This window comes from Sebastes umbrosus, chromosome 13, assembly GCF_015220745.1.
Source record: "Sebastes umbrosus isolate fSebUmb1 chromosome 13, fSebUmb1.pri, whole genome shotgun sequence".
Lineage (NCBI taxonomy): Eukaryota > Metazoa > Chordata > Actinopteri > Perciformes > Sebastidae > Sebastes > Sebastes umbrosus.
This window is the reverse complement of record NC_051281.1, coordinates 25,783,690-25,806,041: the sequence shown is the minus strand read 5'-3', so window position 1 is coordinate 25,806,041 and position 22,352 is coordinate 25,783,690. Positions and strand designations below refer to the sequence as shown.

At 43.6% G+C, this 22,352-nt stretch overlaps 2 protein-coding genes and 1 long non-coding RNA gene across 4 annotated transcripts; 1 reads left to right on the top strand and 2 right to left on the bottom strand.

Moving 5' to 3' along the window:
• Positions 1-3,260: 3,260 nt before the first annotated feature.
• On the bottom strand, positions 3,261-4,286 carry LOC119500873. The gene is made up of 2 exons (XR_005209700.1): positions 4,098-4,286; positions 3,261-3,989 (listed from the first exon to the last, which is right to left on the bottom strand). It is a non-coding gene; the product is annotated as an uncharacterized LOC119500873 (long non-coding RNA).
• Positions 4,287-6,712: 2,426 nt separating this feature from the next.
• LOC119500859 (mitochondrial chaperone BCS1) lies at positions 6,713-10,404 on the bottom strand. The gene is made up of 7 exons (XM_037790840.1): positions 9,699-10,404; positions 9,363-9,502; positions 9,018-9,212; positions 8,101-8,164; positions 7,816-7,988; positions 7,463-7,580; positions 6,713-7,134 (listed from the first exon to the last, which is right to left on the bottom strand). Exons 1-7 carry the CDS (start codon positions 10,016-10,018, stop codon positions 6,885-6,887), a joined length of 1,260 nt encoding a protein of 419 aa, XP_037646768.1. The 5' UTR covers positions 10,019-10,404; the 3' UTR covers positions 6,713-6,884.
• Positions 10,405-11,030: 626 nt separating this feature from the next.
• Positions 11,031-22,343, top strand: znf142 (zinc finger protein 142). Of its 2 annotated transcripts, none has more exons than XM_037790822.1 (8): positions 11,031-11,317; positions 13,029-13,520; positions 13,692-13,919; positions 14,941-15,765; positions 15,878-16,055; positions 17,274-20,067; positions 20,253-20,358; positions 21,144-22,343. In XM_037790822.1, exons 2-8 carry the CDS (start codon positions 13,034-13,036, stop codon positions 21,665-21,667), a joined length of 5,142 nt encoding a protein of 1,713 aa, XP_037646750.1. In that variant the 5' UTR covers positions 11,031-11,317; positions 13,029-13,033; the 3' UTR covers positions 21,668-22,343. The 2 variants fall into 2 exon arrangements, with proteins under 2 accessions (XP_037646750.1, XP_037646749.1); XM_037790821.1 differs by having other exon boundaries at positions 11,031-11,472.
• The last annotated feature ends 9 nt before the right edge of the window (positions 22,344-22,352 follow it).

Here is a 22,352-nt window from a genome sequence, read left to right as displayed (position 1 = left end):
TTCAGTCACTTCATTGTACAGCAGATGACTCATGGGTTTTTGTTCCCATTCATCTGACTCCTGGGTGGTGAGGTAAACAGTTCCTTGTCTGATTTTGTACCTGTGGTGAGTGTTACTTTTGTGTTGGTGCTTGTTTCAGCTGTATAGTAGTAGTAATAGTAGGTAGGGTTTCTGGACAATATTTGTCATTGTTTTGTGTTGTTAATTGATTTCCAATAATAAATAAACTGGAAAAACAAAGTTTGGAAACTTGTGTTTGGTGGATTATTTCTCTGTTGTTACAATGCTAATGGTCATTGTATTTTACATCGTTGGAAAGCCTGTTTATTTACCTTCGCAATGATGTCCAACTTGTAAGGATCATGCATTTGTGGGATGAGCAGCACAGCTGATTATATGGGGAGCGCCCAAGAAAAATTTGCCAAAATGGATTTTCTCCGGAAGTCCTTCACCAGCACCCAGTCTCCTGGTTCAATAGAATGTAGCTTTCCTCCTTCGGTCGTTTGAAGGGCACTTTTTACTGAGTGGTAGATTTGAGAAAGTTGTTTTGTTAGTTTTACACAATATTCACACATTTCATCAAATACTGAGGCCCCCAGGCTCGGAGGAGCCTTAGTCATGTGTCCTGTTGGAAATGGTCGTGCATGGATGATCTCAAAAGGTGACAAGCCTTTAGAGCCTTTTCTTGCCCTCATCTGCATTACAGCGATGGGCAACGCTCTGGTCCAGTGTTTGAGGCCAGTTTCAGCCATGATTTTACACAGTTTTAGCTTCAGATTACCGTTCGCACGTTCCACAATTCCCGCCGATTGTGGGTGGTAGGAACAGTGTCTACGGACATTAATACCTAGCCACTTTCCTAGGTTGTCCATGACCTCGTTTCTGAAATGAGTGCCATTGTCACTGAAAAGTTTTTCAGGTATACCCCATCTTGGTATGATGTGGTTTACCAGTACCTTTACCACTGCCATAGCATCTCCTTTGTTGGTTGGATAGGCCTCCACCCATCTGGACCATGCATCCACGACCACCAGACAGTATTTCTTTCCCTCAGAGGGAGTTAGTTCGATGAAATCCATCATCAGTTGCTGGAACGGGCCATCAGCCTCTGGAGTAGAAAGAGAAGTTTGTTTAATGGCGCCCCCAGCATTGTATTTTGCACAGATCATACACTGGTCACAGACATTTTTTGAGTATAATTTAAATCCATATAGATGCCAGTATTGTTCAGCCATATGTACCATCCCTCCTTTTGACACATGGTCAACACCATGCGTCAACTTTGCTACATATGGGAACAAAGCTTTTGGCAAACATGGTTTACCCGTGGGGCCGTACCACACTTTGTCTTTGCAGTAGGCATCTTTCTTTTTCCACTGTCGTTTCTCTGCATCAGAAACAGAATCTTGCATGTGAGTTAGATCATCAAAGGAGACAGGTTCCATTATGACATTCAGACCAGCAGGTGTGTGTGTGTGTGTGGGAGTGCAGCAGTCGTCTTGGCAGCTGAGTCTGCTAGGGCATTCCCTTTTGATACAGTATCAGTCCCTCTTGTGTGTGTAGCGCATTTGCAAATGGCAAGTTTAGATGGAAGTTGGATCGCTGATAAGAGACTCAGAATGAGATCTTTGTGGTGGATGGGTTTTCCTGTTGAGGTTACCATCCCTCTATTGACCCAGTTTCTCGCAAAACAATGGCATGTTGAGAATGCATATTGACTGTCTGTATATACAGTTAAATTTTTATCTGTTGCTAATTTACATGCTTCAGTTAGAGCAATCAGCTCTGCAGCTTGAGCAGAGAGATGATCAGGCAGTCATTTCATGAGAACAATTTTGTGTGTGTCAGTCACTGCACAGCCTACATGATTCACTTGAGTTTTTGGATCTTTGTAGTTGGAGTCATCTACAAAGTAGATGAAATCGCTCCTGTCAAGGGGTGTGTCTTTCAGATCTGGACGGGCGCTGGTTACAGCATGCGTCACTTCTAGGCAGTCATGGTGTGGTTCCCCATCATCTGAAGTGGGGAGAAGAGTGGCAGGGTTTAGTACAGTGCAACGTTCTATTTTAACATTTGGGTGTGAAAGTAGAACTGTTATGCAATGCAGTTGTCTGGCAGGAGAGAGAAATGCTGTTTTTTGCTCTAACAATAATATTGAGACCTCATGGGGTACCAACAAAGTTAGTGGTTGGTACAAGACTAGTGGTCGCGATGTCTGTAACGCCACAGCTGCTGCTACTACGGATTGGAGACACTGGCATTCCGCGGGTCACTGGGTCTAATTTAGAGGAGAAATACGCGACAGGTCTCCTTTTACCCCCGAAATCCTGTAGCAGTACAGATGACATATAACCATCTTTAGCACACACAGTTTGAATAAATGGTTTTGTTGGGTCAGGCAGTCCTAAGGTTGGTGTCGAGGCTAGTTGAGTTTTTAAGTTCACTAGTCTCCGTCTTTCCGGCCTTTTCGGTCTGGGCAATTTCTTGCCCAATGTCCTGTTTTTCCACAGACATAGCAAATGTCTCTGTCGTTGTAATATCCACCTCGGCCTCTTCCCCTTCCCCGGCCTCTGCCACGTCCTCTGCCACCATCCCCCTGATACATCAAGGGTTCTCTGATGTTTTTCTTCTTTTTGTTCTCCTCATCCCTCCTGGCCTTGTCCTCTTCTCTGTCTTTCAATGTCCTTTCAGCATGCACCGCATGTTCTTTTACTACAACGAACCTGCAGTTGTCCCATGTGATATAGATGGTTTTCACTTCAATCATGGGCATGACCTGGCAGGTCATGTTAGAAGGGACAGGTTCAGGTGGAGGGAGGCACACTGGCTTGTGCACCACTTCGGGAGTGAGGACGGCTTCCTTCAGGTTCAATACAGTAGGGCTGTTGATCAGTTCAGTGGCAAAAGGGTTAGTTGGTTTCCTGGGAGGGGAAAGCTGAGGGTAGTGGACCTGGGTGTGGACGTCCAAGGCTTCGGCTGCCGGTCCATAAGCTTGCCCCGATCGGGTATGGCTGGGGCTTAAGAAGGCCGGTGCCGCAGCTCCCTGGGTCTCATTTCCATCTCGGTTGGTCCCAGCAAGGTCTCCGTAGGGCGGTGGAGGTGACTTCGGTCGGTAGTTGTCACCAGAGCCAGCAGGAGGTGCATGAGGGGGTGGCCTTCGTCCTAGGAGGGTCACTAATTCATCATCGCCGCGTTTATCTGAAAAACAAATAGACTCAGGGGAGTGAATTGGTCCAGTACCTTCCTCCTTTTTTCTTTTAACCTCTGCTTTCTCTATCCCTCATCACATCCTCTCTTTTTAACATCTCTCTATTCCACACTTTCCATTCCTCAATCCCATATTTCTTTAATTTACTTTCTTTAGCACCCGACTTCACTTCAATTTTTTCTTTAAGATCACTTAAGTCTTGTTTCTTAAGACTTCCATTAACAGGGAATCCCCATTGATTCCATTGCTTCAAATGTTTTAGGACCCTGGACCCATAAACATTTTCCATCTGAGAAGCAGGTCCCTTTGCGGGGATCTTGCTTCCACTCTTTCCCATTTTAACCCCTGGTTAAATTGAACTGTCCCCAGAACAGTTATTATAAGCCCCCAGGACTTCACAAAGATCTGTTTTCTTTTTAACCCCTGGTTAAAATTATACTGTTCCCAGAACAGTTATCACAAGCCCCCAGGACTTCACACAGATCTATTTTACTTAACCCCTGGTTAAGTTAAACTGTCCCCAGAACAGTTATTATAAGTCCCCAGGACTTCACAGTATTGTTTCAGAACTGAAATTGACCAACCTGATTCAGTTGTCTAGGAGGAATTATTTTGGATTCTTCTCTTATGCCCGTATTGAGTCGAGATCCTGTCACCCTGTGTGTCTCCACCAACACTCACCGGCCTCTCAATATTCCAAACTGTTGAATTTACTTCACCGGGGCGGAGGTCTTTCAGTCAGGAGTCCCAGACTCCCCCGTGCACGGTATCAGATGAGTCTCTGTTGGTGAGGAGAAACAGGGGTATTTAGGATCCCGGACGAGCCCCCAAAATGTTAGAGAAATTATCTAATAAACAGTCTCTGGTCATTCAGTTAAGAAGCAAATACCATTTATTAAGCAAATGCATTTGGGTTCATACAGCAGACAAGTCAGTGTACAAAGACCAAGAGCTACCTCACTACATCATTCTTTATAATCTTGGTTTAGCCTTCCCCCCCTTGTAGCCCACACCTTCCACCCTGCTTCTGAGTGAAAGCATTGTCTATTGTTAAAAAGAGTTACTTGTGATTAGCTAGTTTTAGCAGAGTGCAGAGGCGAGGATGATAAGTAATGTATCTAAACTAGTAAAGTCTGTGCTTTCCCAGGGTATTCAGATTTATCTGAGTACACAAATTCTACACAAAGGGACATGGTATTTTCTCTCACATCTTCCTGTCTGAATTTACGCATAAGCTTCATTTCAATCAGGAAAGACTCGTATGAATTGAATGATGATTTATTACAAAGTGCACAAATTATGAATAGTAACAGTCTTTGGCGATTTAGACCCGATGTGAAATAATAAAGGGGAAGTGAAGCTGTAGTAGGATGTAGAAATATTCCCCCCGGGTCTAGACACTGGTGGTGGTGGTGGTGGTGAAGACTGATGCAGATCTGATGAATGAAGTGGAGCAGGATTACTCTGATGTGATGAATCTGGAGGTGATGGGGTGGTGGAGGGTCGCGTCCGTTAGTGCTGAATGCTGACACTGAAAACTCATAGAGGAGTATGGTTTTTAAACTTTTGACAGCAGCATGTTATTGGTTGAGGGAGATATGGCAAGCTCTGATTGGTCACTGAAAAGAGAGACGCCCATAATCAGCTGACATATTAATAGCCCATGAGAGAGAGAGAACCAGAATGAATGAGGATGAATGAGCTTGCACCCCTAGTCTTCCTGTCTGAATTTACGCATAAGCTTCATTTAATACAATATGTCAGGAGCCTCAGTAGCGGGTGGAAGATCCATACGCAGCCACAACAGCCTGGCACCTCCTCCTCATGCTGGTCACCAACCTGGTCACACGTTGCTGTGGGATGGCGTTCCATTCCTCAACCAGGATTGGTTGGAAGTCAGCCAGCGTGGTTGTGTTGGTCATTCTAACACGTACAGCACGCCCAAGCTGATCCCACAAGTGTTGAATTGGGTTGAGGTCTGGACTCTTGGCAGGCCGTTCCATTCTCTCTACTCCCACATTGTGGAGGTAGTCTGTGATAACCCTGGCTCTGTGGGGGCGAGCGTTGTCATCTTGGAGGATGAAGTTAGGTCCCAGATTGTGGAGATATAGGATCGCCACTGGCTGCAGAATCTCATCCCAATATCTCACTGCATTGAGATGGCCTTCAATGATGACGAGCCTTGTTTTGCCAGTGAGGGAGATGCCGACCACCAAAAGCTGTTACTCGATCGGTGCAACAATCAGCATAGCGTTCTCCACGTCGTCTCCATACTTTGACCCTGCCATCCAACTTTGGCAGACAGAACCTGGACTCATCACTGAACATGATATTCCCCCACATGTTCAGGTTACATTGTCTGTGTTGTCGACACCAGCGCACATGGGTCTGACGGTGAAGGGCAGTCATTGCAGGCTTCCTGGTAGTCTTATGAGAATACACTGTTTACCATTGGCAGAGCATGTTGGCAAATTTTTCTTGGGCGCTCCCCACATAATCATCTGTGCTGCTCATCCCACAAATGCATGATCCTTACAAGTTGGACATCATTGCGAAGGTAAATAAACAGGCTTTCCAACGATGTAAAATACAATGACCATTAGCATTGTAACAACAGAGAAATAATCCACCAAACACAAGTTTCCAAACTTTGTTTTTCCAGTATATATACACATACATTTGCATAAAGCAGCATATTTGCCTTCTCCCATGTTGATAAGAGTATTAAATAAGTGACAAATCTCCCTTTAAGGTACATTTTGAACGGATAAAAATGTGCGACTAATTTGCGATTAATCCCGATTAACTATTTTAACTGATTGACAGCCCTACTTTTTAGTAATAATTCTCTTCCTGCCTGCGATTGCTTTCACTGAGCCTGCGCCTTGTTTTATTGTCAGTTTTCTGTTTTCTGCTCATCTAACCATCCATTCATATATATATATATATATATATATATATATATATATACATACATACACACACATACATATATATTTTAACCATGTTGCAGTTGTATTTGACTATAACTGCTAATTTTTCACCATTGCTTAAATTAGCAATGGTGAAAAATAAGCAGTTGTCTTATTTGTGTTCACTGATCGCACAAACCATGAACAGCATCAGAAAACAGGAAAACCTTAGATTTAGATTTGTCACACATGAAATAAAGAACTACCAATCAATTTGGGACCGAGCAGGACCTTGTCCTGTGTTGGGTGGCACTTTTGTTAACATGTGAATTACGGACTGTGCCTTTAAACCAGGCACGTGTACAAAGATGTGGACATGGTTTACTGGTTGCAGGTTGAAGATGAGAAGAGATTAACATCAACACATGCCTTGTGTTCTGTGTTTTCAAAGCATTTTTTCAGAATGAGTGAAACTTTACTGCTGTCCATTGAGCAGCTTCACTGAAGCAGCTGCGGCTTCAGTCCCTCGCTCAAGGGCACTCCATACTAGACTGAGATGGGGAGTATGGGCCTTTAAAATGATGGAATGGACTGAACAGAAATGTATTTATTTGGTATCAATCTATATATTGCATATAAAGTCCATGGACTCAATGCACATCTATGTTATCAATACCATAACTTCAACTGGAAATGTAAAAAGAATGTTTCTCAAGTTTCTCTTTATTCAGCAATCAGTCTCCAAACACCTTGCCGTCCTGCCATTATTTAATTTGGGCAACATTGTCTATAGATCCTGCAGGGTCCATTTTGTGCAGCAGAAAGTGTCCTTGCACCTGGGCAGCGCTGATCTCAGGGTGGGCGGCAAACGCACTCTCCGCAAAGCGCTCTCCTTCAGAGGCAGACTCGCCTGGGTAGAACCGCCAGAACATCTGTGCAAGCTGCGGGTGCGTGCAATTCCCGATGTACTGCTTGAAATCGACACGGCCGGGTCGGATCAGTGCTGGGTCTAACCTGTGTGCAGACATTACAAGCAAGACTGGCAGTGAATGTCACTGAAAATACCACTAAATGAATGTAAAACTCAGCAGTGAAAAGTCAAAGAACACATTTAGGTAGACATAACGTAGGTTGTACTGTCCATTTTAAAAGGTGTTAATGCAACTGGGTAATTATTATAGTTTTAATTATAGTTCATTATACTTTAAATTAGTTTAAATATTTGAAAGCTGCATTACTTGATATTTTTAGCCACTAGGGGTCAGCATAAAAATTTGAAAACACAACATTGACATATTGGCTTGGACAACACATATCATAAGAACTGTGTTTCCAACAGTACCTGTCAATGAAGTTGGTGGTCATAAAAACTATTCTGGCCTCAGATGAAGCCACTCCATCCAGAGCATTAAGCAGGCCACTAAAGGTCAGTCTCCCCATTCCCTGGTAGGCCAGCGGGCCTGGGAAGCAAACACAGAAGGGATTAGAAAGTCACCCTCAAACGAGAATGAAACACGAAGAGTCTGTTTACAAGTTACCTCAGTAGTTACTTCTACACCCCCAAAAATTAAGATGATACATAAATGAAAACAGCTCATGAGGTAATGTAAATACAGGAGAAAAAGTGTCATTTCTACTCATATTGGTATAGTCCAACCTCTTCTTTATGTTACCACTTGTTTCTCTGCTACTTACTCTCTGTGGGAAGCAGGTCTCGGCTGACAAAGGCTGCATCCACATCCTCCAACAGTATGATGCTTTGCTGCGGCGCCACGCTCATGAGGTGGTTCAGACGGTCATCTGAAAGGCTTCGGTCACTCAGACTCATCAGACAGATGCTGTAGCCCAGCTCGCCGGCCAATGCCGTGCTGGAATATAATGAGCCACAAAGATGTAGGTGAAGTTGCACCCGAGTACTTCTTTCAACCACACAGACCCTAAACAGGAAAAGGTAAGAATTTGAATCCAAAGCACACTCACATAAAGCTGCTTTTTCCACACCCCGGGGGGCCATACAGCAGATATCCTCTTCTGTACGGGATGCCTGCATAGACAAAAAAAATATCAACATAGAAAATTCTATACTTTTTTCAAAACACGTAATTTAAGAAAAAAAATCTATTAGGAACATGCTCTTTGTTTTGCGTTTTAGTGTTTAACTACAAATCGTAAATGTCAGAACGGCTTTATTCGCCAAATGTACAATGTAAACAGGAATTTGACTTAGTGATGCAAAGCAGTAAAAAACAAGAAAAGGTTCAAAAGGTTAGGTTAAAAAGGTAATGACAGAAAAATACAATAATTATATAAAACTGTAAATGGGCACGCTCCTTCCTACTTGTCCGATCTACTTAAATGGTATGCTCCAATCAGGACTCTCTAGTCTCAGAATACAGGGCTCCTGTCTGTCCCCAGAGTGAAAAAGAAGTCGGCAGGGCCAAAAGGCCTTTTCTTATCGAGCCCCTTTCCTCTGGAATAACCTCTCTATGGACATCAGACAGTCTGAATCTGTGGAGGCCTTTATATCCAAACTCAAAACCCATCTTTTTGCCCTAACTTTCAATTAGTTAGCTTGTTATTCTCTTATAATTTTGCTGGTGGGTAGGTCTCAATTTCAATGTATAATAATAATTTAGGGCTAGTAGTCCTATAGAATAATATTAACTTGTGTTATTGGGCTATACAAATCAAACAGACTTGACTTGAATAGTGCATGTAGGAAACTGCACTTTGCACAACTCTCAAATTTTAGACACCTCGCAACAATAACTGTCATAATATGAAACCATAAATTATATAACTAGATCATATTAAAGTAAAACACCCAAACACGACTTCCATATGCACTGAATGAATGAGTTTGAGCCCTTGGCTGACACCAGGGTGTTGTACAGTACCTCTGTCTGTGTACCACTTGGGGTTTCCGATGAAGTCCTTCACATCATCTACGATCCTTTTGGCCACGCCACCTTCCAGGACCACAGAGCTGAGGGGTCTGCGTCGCCGTGGAAACCCAAAGGGCCTCCACTCGGCACCCATGGCTGTGTACATCACCGTCCGTCCCTCTTCCTGCTTCAGGGCCAGCTCTCTTGCTGTAAAAACATGATTGACAACTGCATTAAACAGCCTCTAAATGGTAAAGAGATGCAACGCAAGTCAAGTGTAGTGCAGCTCTCATACGGCAAGCCTCTGTGAGATGTGTGCGTGTCTGGTACATACTGCAGAACTGAGTAAACCTTTACCTTCTTGTAAGATATTAAAGAAAATTTGTCTGTCTCTGCCCAAAGCGGTGAAGGTTACAGACTCCCACGGGGTTCCAGTGTGCAGATCCACCATCTGCTTCTCTCTGGTCCTCTCCACCCTGATCCACTTCCTCCCGTACCTGCAGACCACAACAGATAACAGATGACAGAGTCAGAGGATGGACTGTTGACAGACAGAATGGTATTTGTCAAGCAGATTAATAAATCTGCTCATCTTCAAACTGATGTACAGCTTTAAAAAAAGGGGTTATCAGTTTGTTAAGTGTATTGGTACCATGCTGAAGTAGATTTAAAGAAGTATAGAACTCTTCTGACCAGATGATGTGGTTCCCAGGACTTGGGTGGAAGTCAAACTGCGTGTGAACCTTTCCACTCTCATGTGCCAGGTAGGAGGTCTCCACGCTCAGGTGCTGGGTGTGCTTGGCGTGCTTGGTGATCCAGCTCAGCAGCCAGTGGTAGCTCTTATCCCTGCTGGGGACCTCCAGAGTGATCATGTAGTTCCTGCGGAAGAAGATCATTCCCACCTGGGCACCTTTCCTGGCCACTGCCATCGCTGTCCCAATCCCAACCAGTCCAAAGCCAGCCCCAAAGTAGGGGTTGTCCTTCAGGCCGTCCAGGAGGTCTGACAGGGGCATGCTGCTGATATCAGTGGAGGCACACTATATGGCTGTTATAACACTTTGTAGGAGCACAGACCTGCAGACACACTCATTTGATCTGTGTGACAGTCCAGACTGTTGTACTGACATGTATGATATCTGTCAGTAGCTGAAGATCTGCTGATCAAGCTGGGGATGTTTAAATCTAGTAAGAGCTGGTGCTAGTTTCTGATAAATCCGGTCATGTTAAAGCTAAATAGCTCACGTTAACTAGCCTTCTTTGTCTCCATACTTCTGTCTAGGAGGCTGTCGTTTCCAGTGAACCGTTTCTTTGTTAATAGCAACTGTTCAGCCAGCTAAAGTCCCCATGCGTACAGTGTGTGGATGTAGTGCAGTAGAGTGGCAGCGACTAGTGATGTGTGGGTCACGAACGAGCCGGTTCAAACAGCCGGCTCTTTTATATATTTTTTTCATTGTTTATAGTCATTCCCAGCAGCCTTTTCTGGCACAAAATACAGTATATCACAGATCACATGGTCAAGATCATATCTGCCTGTTGTACACTCTTTGGCCACCAGCTGGTTTCGTGTGCACATGAAGCCTCGAGAAATGGACCCTTTCCCAGACCAATTTGCTGGAAAGCTTCAATGCTTCATGAAGCTTCAGCTCGCCATCACTAGTCTACAGATACAGAGCAGGAGGGAGAGGAGGCGAGAAAGAGAGAAAGGAGTGTGGTGCGTGAATAGCAGACAAGATGAGGGACAGTCGGAAACGAAGCAGCATGTAAAATTATAATGTTCTGGAAATTATAAGGTTTAGTATAATTACATTGAATAATTTAAGTGATATATGAGCACACATACTAATCAAAAATCAAAACAGCGCTAAATGTGGCTGAATTATAAAAGGCAGAAGTGGTAAAATGAAGAGCCGTTTGGGAGCCGAAAGAGCCGGATCTTCTTGGTGAGCTGAGCCAAATGATCTGGTTCACTAAAAAGAGCCTGAATTCCCATCACTAGTGGCAGCGACCTCTACTACACTTCCTGTGTTTGCCAAATAACATTCCGACTGTTCGCTTGCGCTCAAAACATTCGTTCCTAGTCCCGGTTCGTGTTATCTTAACACAATTCTGATCGCAAGCAGATGACAAATAACTTAGATAAATATGTTGGAGGGTAATATAGTTTGTGCATTTTACTGTAGACTGTACGGACTGTAACTAGCAGGAGCAGTAGAGACTGGGGCAGTGATCACCAGAAGCTATAACGCTACAGCTCAGCTAACGTTAACAGAGACGTTGTTACCGTGTTGATACCAGGTTATAATATCATTAAAGTAAGTGAAACTCCGGCTACTAGCTGTATCAGTATTATTAAAGACAGCCTTTAACTAACACTCAGTAGAGATGGATGTTACCAGCTGGATGCTGTTGAACTGATGATGGTTGATGTTGTGTTGTTCAGATAGAATGGATGGAGGAAAGACAGGCGGTAGGTTGATATTCAGTTTGTATTGAGAGCATCAAACTGATCTTAACACAAGGCAACAGATAGGAGGCCTCATAATGAAAACACAGTTTATTGTACTAAGCATACAAGTTATTGTAGATACTGTAGTTGCCTCAAGAGCATCAACAGTGCAAAGATATGTCTTTTTTTATGCATGGCCAGGAATTTCAGTGTTTCTGATCCATAAATCCAATGCAAAAAAATCTAATTAATTTAAAGGCTCGCTTTCCCCAAACTACCAAAAAATAAATAAATTAAATAAAATTAAAATATCCTCACTTCTTCTAAGGGGTATCTACTAGCCATTTAGATTTGAATTTGAGATATCTTAGATATAGGATATAGGACAGATAATAATGCACACAGTGCACTTTCATAGAATAAGCTACTGGAGTTACCCTGCACTATATTCATTTCTAACAGTCTCTTCTGCACTATATTCACTTTTTTAATAGTCGTGTATCACAGCTGTTACCCTGCACTATATTCAGTTTTAACAGTTTTCTTCATCTCCTTGTATTTTTATATCTGGTATATTTTTTGTACTTTGCACTACTAACATTTTTACTGCCTTTTTACCAACATGTTTTGCACTATGGAACTGTGATGCTGGAAACTTGAATTTCCCTATGGATCAATAAAGTTACTATCTATCTCTCCATCTATCTATCTATATGTCTGTTATCTATAATAGACATGATCTTGTACTATGGAGGTGAATGGAGTTTAGTTTATGGTGCAGCATTTATTTTAATTTTTATGTAAAGGACATTTAGGAAATTCAACAGCAACATCTCCTTCCACAAACAACCACTGTTACTCTGGACTATCCACAGAACACAATGTCTATTGTTTTCATTGGAACTACTTTCTACTGAAGAAATAGTCCCAATGAAAACTGTCATCAGTGTGGTTTGTGGAAACCACCCCTCACATACCCAACCCCACAATGTATCCTCATGAATCCCAATTTAAAGTGTCGGTAGGCAGAATGTTTTTGGCATCATTGGGCAAAAATGCCATAATAACCTTTCATCATATTGTGATTCAAGTGTTCTGAGAGATAACTAGACTTCTGCACCTCCTCATGGCTCTGTTTTCAGGCTTTAAAATATCTAGCCCGTGACGGGAGACTTTGGCCAATCACAGGTCATTTCATAGAGAGAGTGTTCCTATTGGCTGTTCATTCAACGGAGGCAGCTGTCAATCACTCGCAAACTCCGATCAAACTGACAAACTAGGCAGCACTGATCAAATATGAATCATTATTCATGCATTTACAATCCTCACAGAAAAAACTGTGGTGTTTTTACTTTATTGTGGCGCTGAATAAATAAGGATTTGGTTGAAATTGGTAATATATCTAACAACCCACTAACGGCTAACACTTATGTGAATAATAGCATGTACTGGATAATGTACAGTATTATATGTACATGTGCACTCAGAGTGATAGTAAATTGATACAAACATGGCTGATTGTCATGCCATTTTTTAAATCTGTCAAACCGTAAATAAATACTGTGCTGTTCTTTCAGACACAATGGAGACGGTGGAACCTCGTGGATGTGAAAGACGTGGGCAGAGTGTCCCAGACAGTGGCTTGTTTACCTCGCTCCCCTGTTCAGAAAGGCAGATCACTCCATCCAGTAAAAAACAGTTGGGGAACTACAAGTGTTCTCAATGCAGTGAGGTTTTTTCAAAGCCAAGTGTCCTGAAACGCCACTTCAAAACCCTCCACAGTGGACACGATCCTGAAGGCCCGTTCCCTTGCTCTGAGCAAGGCTGCCAGTTCAGCAGCACAGACCGTCAGGAATATCAAGCCCACGTGACGTCCACACATGGTCTCACTCTTATTCCTTGCACCCTCCAGTCCTGCAAAGTGTCATTCCTCACACAGGAGGAAATGGAGAGACACTTGCGGGTCCACAAGCCCTTCGGCTGCTTTCAGTGTCAGTTTGTCACTCAAAATGTCAAAGACCTGAGTGACCACCTCTTGGAGCACAACCACGTGCCACCTTGTGCTCAAGGTAAACAGACGCTGCAATGAGTCGGTGTTATGTGACACAAATGCAGAAATCTTGTCTTTCCATTAAACCTGTGTTTGGTTTTGTAAAGGTAGGATTCAGTTGGCCACAGCTCTGCTGCTCTGTCGCTGAGAAGTAGATTTTACATTAACATTTTGGCACATCTGTTCTTAGGGAACGAGACTGCAGCCACAGCTGTATGCACTAATGGAAGCCACCAGCCTCAGGTGTCCGGCAGGCCGAAAACAAGACTGATATCCAACCCAGCTTATGCATCATCGGTACCAGAAGACGGGAATGAGGAACAGCCCGAGAGGCAAAGGCACAATATCGAAAGAGCGAGACAGGCAGTGGAAAGAGACAAACCTTCAGTAGTGGATGCTGCAACCCTGCCATCCAAAGGTACACACACCAATCTGCTTGGTTGGGTAAAATCTCTTAATCTTGTGTTAACCACAGACTGTATTTCAGGCATCTAACTAAAAACCCATTCAAAAAACCTCTTGAGATAAATGTTGTTATGATTTGACCCTATATAGAAATAATTGAATTGATATCAGGGCAATTCAAGTGTTCGTACTGGGAAGTTGATTTACCTCTTTCCCAATGTAAGTCTATGGGAAATAGTATTTTTGGGCCCAATGGTATCGCATGACGGACACGGAAGTTGTAATACCACATTTGAAACTAGGAAAATTTGCTTCAAAGCTTAGCGCTCTTCCTGGGGGCTTGATGTAATCAACTCTCACCTGCGATTGGGTGTAGTTTCAGTGCCTTCGGTGGACACGGTTCCAGCGTTTCAGAGCAGAGAATACTGCTTATTTTTTCACGATTTTTAGACCAAATTTTATATACTTGGCAATTTTTTAATCATTCAAATTTGGCTGGGTGGTAATAACTAGGGCTGTCAATCGATTCAAATATTTAATCGCAATTAATCACACATTTTTTATTTGTTCAAAATGTACCTTCAAGGTTTCATATCTAACACATCCATTTTGGAAATGGCCAATTTAGCGTAAGTTTGGAGCATTATAGCCTCCTTTGCGAAAAGCAAGTATGACATGGTTGGTACCAATGGATTCCTTAGGTTTTCTAGTTAATGCGTTGAAGAAATAAGTGTCGTTAAAACAAATTTGCGTTAGCGTGTTATTATCACGTTAACTTTGAAAGCACTATTAATAACATATTTTTCTGTGGTGTGACAAACTCTCGAACTTTTAAAGAGTCTGACAGTACCAAGAAACACCAGAGGAGAAAATAGTGTAACAAAGACAAAGTACTGTATGTTGTATTATTATTTTATTATTAGTATGTATGTATTATTATTATATGTGTATTATGTCAATGGGAAATATACTTACTTGTATCACAAACTTTGTCACTATGTTCAAAATGGATTTCATATGTTCTTGTGCTTCAGAGTACCTTGCAGAGGGATCAGAGCACACCTATCGCACCCACACCTGCCCCAAGTGTCGGCGCTGCTTCAAGATGCGCTCCCACCTGCAGGAGCACCTGCATCTACATTTCCCTGACCCCAGCCTCCAGTGTCCCACCTGCAAGCGTCACTTCACCAGCAAGAGCAAGCTACGCATACATAGACTCCGTGAGGCGGGTGAAAAGGTTCACCGTTGCCACTTGTGCGAATATTCTGCCGTGGAGCGGAACGCGGTCCGCCGCCACCTTGCCAGCGTGCACGCCGACGAGGCAGAAGATGGCGCGACGAATCACAGCTATCCCTGCCCCACCTGTGGTCAAAGCTTTCGCCAGAGCAGGTCGCTTAAGGCCCACATGAAGACGCACAACATCTTGTCGGACAGCAAGCCGGTGGCCTGCTTCCAAGAGGGCTGCTCTTTCCAGAGTTCTTCACGCAAAGAACTTCTCAGACACGCTGCCGAGGAGCACGGGGTCACGGCGGTAGGGTGTCGTCATCACGCCTGCGGTGCCGTCTTCCGAAGTGAGGCGGACATGGAGGCTCATTATCGGACACACCTGGCCTACCACTGCTCACAGTGTGACTTCTCTTGTTCCAATAAGACCGTCTTCCTGCAGCACCAGCGGCACGGTCACCCAGGAAACGACGAGCTTTACTGTGACTTTTGCTCCTTCGTCACATTTAACCCCGTGGAGTTCGAGCAGCATGTCGGACATTTGCACGCCAACGAGAAGATCCATCGCTGCCCTCAGTGCAGCTACGTGACCTCGCATAAACGGGGCTTGAAGCGACACATGCTGATGCACAGCGGTGAGGAGGGAATCAATGTTTAATGTCCTAATGGTTTTCTCATCTGAGTCTCACTTTACATATTTGTTGTTTGGCACGACGTCTCCTGATTTGATCTTTTTCCGTGTGATAGGTGAGAAGCCCCACAAGTGTAGCCAGTGTGACTTCAGGTGCCGAGATGAGTCCTACCTCTCCAAACATATGCTCACCCACTCAGACGACAAGAACTTTATGTGCGCTGAATGTGGATACGTCACTAAGTGGAAACACTATCTGAACGTCCATATGAGGAAACATGCTGGAGACCTCAGGTAGATACTTCAGGAGTTTCTCACACAACCGTTGGTTATGTTTTCATCTTGGTATAGTATATACAGCAGTATACTGCTGGGTACACACAGAATTATCAAAAAATGATGATGTGTTTTCAGTAGGGCTGTCAATCGAATAAAATATTTAATCTCAATTAATCGCATGATTGTCCATAGTTGATCGCGAATAATCACACATTTTTTATTTATACAAAATGTACCTTAAAGGGAGATTTGTCAAGTATTTAATACTCTTATGAACAAACTTAGGTATGTATGTGTAAACTTATGTATTTATTATTGGAAATCAATTAAGAACACAAAACAATGACAAATATTGTCCAGAAATCCTCACAGGTACTGCATTTAGCATTGAAAATATGCTCAAATGATAACATGGCAAACTGCAGCCCAACAGGCAAAAACAGCTGTCAGTGTGTAAGTGTGCTGACTTGACTATGACTTGCCCCAAACTGCATGTGATTATCATAAAGTGGGCATGTCTGTAAAGGGGAGTCTCGTGGGTACCCATAGAACCCATTTTCATTCACATATCTTGAGGTTTTCTAGTTTCACGTGTTGCCAGAATCTTCACTCTAGCTTTAAAACTGAGCCCGACAAAACCTCCGAAAGATCAGTTGCCTTAATGCGTTAATGTGAGAAATTAGTGGCGTTAAAACGTTAACTTTGACAGCCCTAATACAGAACAGAGACATAACTCCTGCACACTTAAAAAAGGTCTTTGATACAATCTTTCTTTCAATCTAAATCTAAATAATTACCACATGCTATTTCCAGTGACAAAACGACATGTCTACTTAGAAACCAAAAAGTAAAGAATACATCAGTTGCACCCAAGGTTTGAGCATATTTTTTATGCTAAATACAGTGCCTGTGAGGGTTTCTGGACAATATTTGTCATTGTTTTGTGTTGTTAATTGATTTCCAATAATAAATATATACATCCATTTGCATAAAGCAGCATATTTGCCACTCCCATGTTGATAAGAGCATTAAATACTTGACAAATCTCCCTTGAAGGTACATTTTGAACAGATACAAAATGTGTGATTAATTTGGGATTAATCATGGATGTTCATGTGATTAATCGCAATTAAATATTTCAATCGATTGACTGCCCTACTCTGTATATGACGTAGGGAAGAGGGTTCAGTGTTCTATTGTTGTTAAGACTAAACTTCCTGTCTCCTGTCCCAGGTATAAGTGTGACCAGTGCCCCTACCGCTGTCACCGCATGGACCAGCTCAGTAGCCACAAACTACGACATCAGGCCAAATCACTCATGTGTGAGATCTGTGCTTATGCCTGCAAGCGTAAATATGAGCTTCGCAATCACATGTTGGCCAAACACTCCGGTGAGGAGAAACCGCCATCCGTCTATAAGTGCAAATACTGCACATACACTACCTGCTACAGACAAGCCCTTCAAAACCATGAAAACTGCAAACATACCAAGCTGAAAGAGTTCCGGTGTGCCCTCTGCTTCTATTCCTCCTTCAGCAGCATCAGCCTCTTCCTGCACAAAAGGAAAGCTCATGGCTACGTACCTGGGGACAAAGCATGGCTGGAGAACTACGCCTTGAAGGAGAAGGAGAGGAACTCAACCGAGTTCTTGCAGGATTTTTACAATAAGTCTTCATCAGTTCATGAGCAGTCTGAACAGTCCACTTCTGAAGGACTTCCACCTTCTCAAGGAGAACAATCTGATCTTCCCGGCTCAGCAGATCACAGTGCCGGCAAAGGATCCGTAGCCGGTTCACAAACTGTGGCTTCTGTGGATGTTTTTGATGTTGTTTCTCAAGAGGTTGTTAATGAAGGTATTTCAGACAGTCCTCCATCTGTGAACAGTCCTGAGGAGTACTGTACTCTTGTTTTAACAACACTATCGACCGCTGACTATCAGACCCACTCTTTGCAAAATCAGGAGGAAAATTGCAATGCAAATCAAACTCCAAGCTCAACCACTTTAAATTGTAACGGCTCTGACATATCACAAAAGAAGGGAGACTTCTCTGCATCTTCATCAGAGGAAGACGACGTAGCTGTGGCAGATGCAGAATGTGAACAAAGTGACTTAGATGACAACTATGAGCCTCTGAATAATACAAGTCAACCAGATGAACCTGGAGAGTGTCCAACACCTGAGGTGGAGTATGACGGTGGAACAATCAATTCCACTTTTCCATCTGAACAAAATCAGCCGTTAGAATCTGAGATCCGTCTGAAAGCTATGAAGAAGCACGACAAGGACCAAGCAGAAGCCATGGTTTTGGACGGACGGGTGCAGATGCTCGTGGTGCCGACTAAAGACGTCTACCGCTGCGACAAGTGCTCTTATGTAACCAGTAAGGAGACGGCTTTGAAGTACCACTGCCAGGCATTGTGTAACGGTAGGATAAAGGGACACAAGTGCCAGGCCTGTGGTGCGCAGTTCAAACAGAGGCGAGGCCTCGACAGCCACCTTGCAAAGAAGTGCCCAGCGCTTCCACGAAAAACAAGGGCATTTGTAGGCATTTCAAATATAGCAGAAGACGACTCTGCTGCAGGCCAGGGAGGATCCAAACAACTGGATCCAAACAAAATGAAGACAAAGAAGCTTTTGAAAGTTAAACTTGCAAAGAAGCAATCGTTTTCTAGCAACAAGCAAAGAAATGTTCCACTGCAGAAGTCCCTTTACGCTAATAATGATGGGCAATTCAAATGCGAGCTATGCAGTTTTTCATCGGTTAGGCTTGCAACGGTTGAACGGCACCTCTCAACCTGCAGAAAAAGGAAAAGATGGAATCGGATTGTTCCAGAAGTGGAGGATGAGCGTGGTAGCGAGTCAGTCAAAGATAAAGAGGACTTGGTGGAAGAGTCCAATGACAGAACTGGGAAAGTTCCTGAGAAACATCAGGTCTTCTCTTGTCCAAGCTGTGCATTTAAGTGCAATCAGAAAAGGGCATTAGACTGTCATGAAAAGAGAGGCTGCTTGAAGCCAGGTGAAGTTCAATGCAACGTGTGTTCATTTATAGCCAAATCTCAAATTTCTTTGACCCGTCATATCCTGTGTGTCCATAACAAAGAAAAGGTTGGTGTTGCTAAACCTTTGCATTGCCAGCACTGCACGTTCACCTGTAAACAAGAACGATGCATGGCGCAACACGTCGTGCTCAAACACAAAGGTGCGCGACCTCACCATTGTCGATATTGTCCTTTTAGCACCACGAGGCGCTATCGCCTGGAAGAGCACGAATCTCTCCACACAGGAATCGGTCGCCACAGCTGCGACGTGTGCGACAAGACCTTCGGGGCCGTCACCAAACTGCGTCAGCACAAAATGCGCATCCACGACAAACAGCCGACGCACTTCTGCTCACTCTGCGACTTCAGTGGCTACACGCTCGACGATGTGAGACGGCACAATCTCAGGTGCCACACGGGGGAGTTGCGCCACACTTGCACTCACTGCGATGCCCAGTTTAGTTCAGAAGTTGCGCTGAGAAACCACTGTAAACGTGCGCACCAGCTCCAGGTCTGTTTCTCGTGCAAGCAGTGCGACTACACATGTGGCAGCGAGGCCACTCTGAAGGCCCACCAAGAGAGCAAGCACCCGCAGGTAAAGTGCAACACCTGCCAGGAGTCTTTTAAGACAAAGGAGAGCCTCGAGATCCATCAGAGAACCCACCTGGCACATACGTGTCAGCTGTGCCCGTTCGCTACCAAAACAAGGCAGCTGTTAGCTCAGCACCTCCTGAACGAACACGAGGAGGGATCTCCGGAGGACAAGCCCCTCAAGTGCAGCTCGTGTCAGTTTGCTTGTCGGCATCAGCTGGTGTTGGAGCAGCACCTCCGTTCACACGGAGGCAAGCGGCTGTACAAATGCACAGACTGCGAGTATTCAACCCGGAACAAGCAGAAGATCACGTGGCACATCCGTATACACACCGGAGAGAAGCCTTACAGCTGTGAGCAGTGCAGCTACACCTGCACCGACCCGTCTAGGTTGAAGGTAAGTTTCTAGCATGTTGTTTGTAAGATAAAAGGTCATTAAAAGTGCTTTTTTTTGTATGAAACATGATACAACTAGGGCATTTATTTCTTTACAGGAATGTCAGTACATTATCTTGGTCACAATTCATGAAAATGATACATGTTCTTTTATTTTTCTATGTTTTATAATAAATTCTACCATAGCTTCACATGAGGGTTCACCAGGAAGAGAAGAAGTACCTTTGTCCAGAGTGCGGCTACAAATGCAAGTGGGCGACTCAGCTGAAGTACCACATGACCAAGCACACAGGTATCAGCAAGACATAAAGCTGGATGATTATAATCATCACTTTTTAAGATAAGGGAACTACTAGAAAAATGATTTTGAACAAATTATTATATTATTATTATTTTTTGCATGTGTCTCTCTTTGCAAAAACTGTTATCATGTTATTAATGTGAGGCGGGATATTTCTGTAAATTATCATTAAAGGTGCTAAATTCAAAATTCAGAGCATTAATATAGCAGCAAACAACTATTGTCTATGCAGATATCGAGGAGCAATGTCTACCTGAGCAGAGAATGAAGTCACTCTCTCTGTGTGTGTTGTAATCTGAGCTTCTCTGTGCTTTGTTTGCGTAGCCAGGCCAGCCACGCATGCTTTTTGTGCATGTTAGTGCATGTGAGCGTGCCCCACTGGCTAGCTAATCGTTGCCGCTCTGCACTGCGCTCATACCGTTGTTACCGCTGATAATGCCGTCCCGACCCACAGCGCTGTCGCGGAAGCGTAGCAGCGTGTTAGCACCGTTAGCTGCTAGCTCAGCTGTCACCATGTTGAGAGCCATGTGGAGGCAATCCCTCCATCATAGATATGCTCTGAATTTGGAATTTAGCAACTTTTAATGCTCAGCCAAACTGCCCAAGATTTGTAACACATACTATCTTTGCTTACGCATTTTTGTTGCATGATTTTCACCTGTCTGCACGTTTTTGGAGCACTCGTCTGAATTTGGTTTTGTGAGCGTAGTTTACAGATTTAGTGTTGAGAATGTTATACAGCTGGGGGAAAAAACACATTTATTTGTCCTCCGCAGGGGACAAGCCATACGCCTGTGATGAGTGTGACTACCGCACTAACAGGGCGGATGCTCTCCGTGCCCACCGGGACACACAGCACTGCGACCTGCGCCCTTACGTCTGCGAGAAATGCGGCAAAGCCTTCAAGACTAGTTTTATACTGAAGACCCACCAGCGGCAACACAGTGACGATCGGCCATACGCGTGCGGCCTGTGCCACAAGGCCTTCCGGTGGCCGGCGGGTCTCAGACATCACTACCTCTCGCACACCAAGCAGCAACCTTTCCGCTGTCGCCACTGCTCCTACAGAGCCAAACAGAAGTTCCAGGTGGTCAAGCATTTGCGGAGGCACCACGCAGAGATGTCAGTGGAGCAGGGGGTGGTGAGGGACTCTGGAGCAGTTAGCCTGACCCTGAAGGAGGCCTTGCAGGGGACATTGGATGAGAGAACAGCAGAAGAAGTGGAAGAGGAGGAAGGAAGGGCCAACGAGGTACAGGTAGTAGCTGAGGAGGTTGTGCAAGACGGCGAGACAAAACGCTGAAGAGAGGGTACAATAGATGCAGTGGTCAGTTCAGATTGTAGATGGCTATCGTTGCTAAAAGTAACAGTGACAATATTTAGAATTGACCACTTTTAATGTGCTGTAAAAGGATAATAAAACACATCAGTATATTGTTCAGTGAGAGAATGTGGATTGAAAGAAAAGGCGTGTTCTGTGAAAAAGAAAACATGTTTTATTTGATATTTGCTTGTGATAAAGAACTATAAAGTGAATAAATGAACTACGAACGAGTGAATGTTGAACCATTCAGACAATGCATTGCCAGGCCTATATATACACACATTTACATTATAGACAACATGACTTTGTGGAATTTGTACATTAGTCAATAGAAATAACTCAAGCAGGCACTTAATCCTAGATTAACCAACATGATGCAAAGTTCTGAGGACTTTATAATAGTAGGTTTATAATAATACTATAACACTGAATTAGAATTTTTATTCTAATTCTAGTGTTGAGTTTTTTCACGTACTGTCACTGCCGCATATACGGTACATTTAAAGGCAGACGGGTATATTTAGACATTGTAGACATGCAGCAATCCTTCTTGTTCCTTCATTCCCCAGAAAGAAAAATTAAAAAGGAATATTTTCATTTTAAGCAATATTTTCATAAAAAGTTGAATTGACATGAGAACAGAAATAAATACAGACATCTTTTG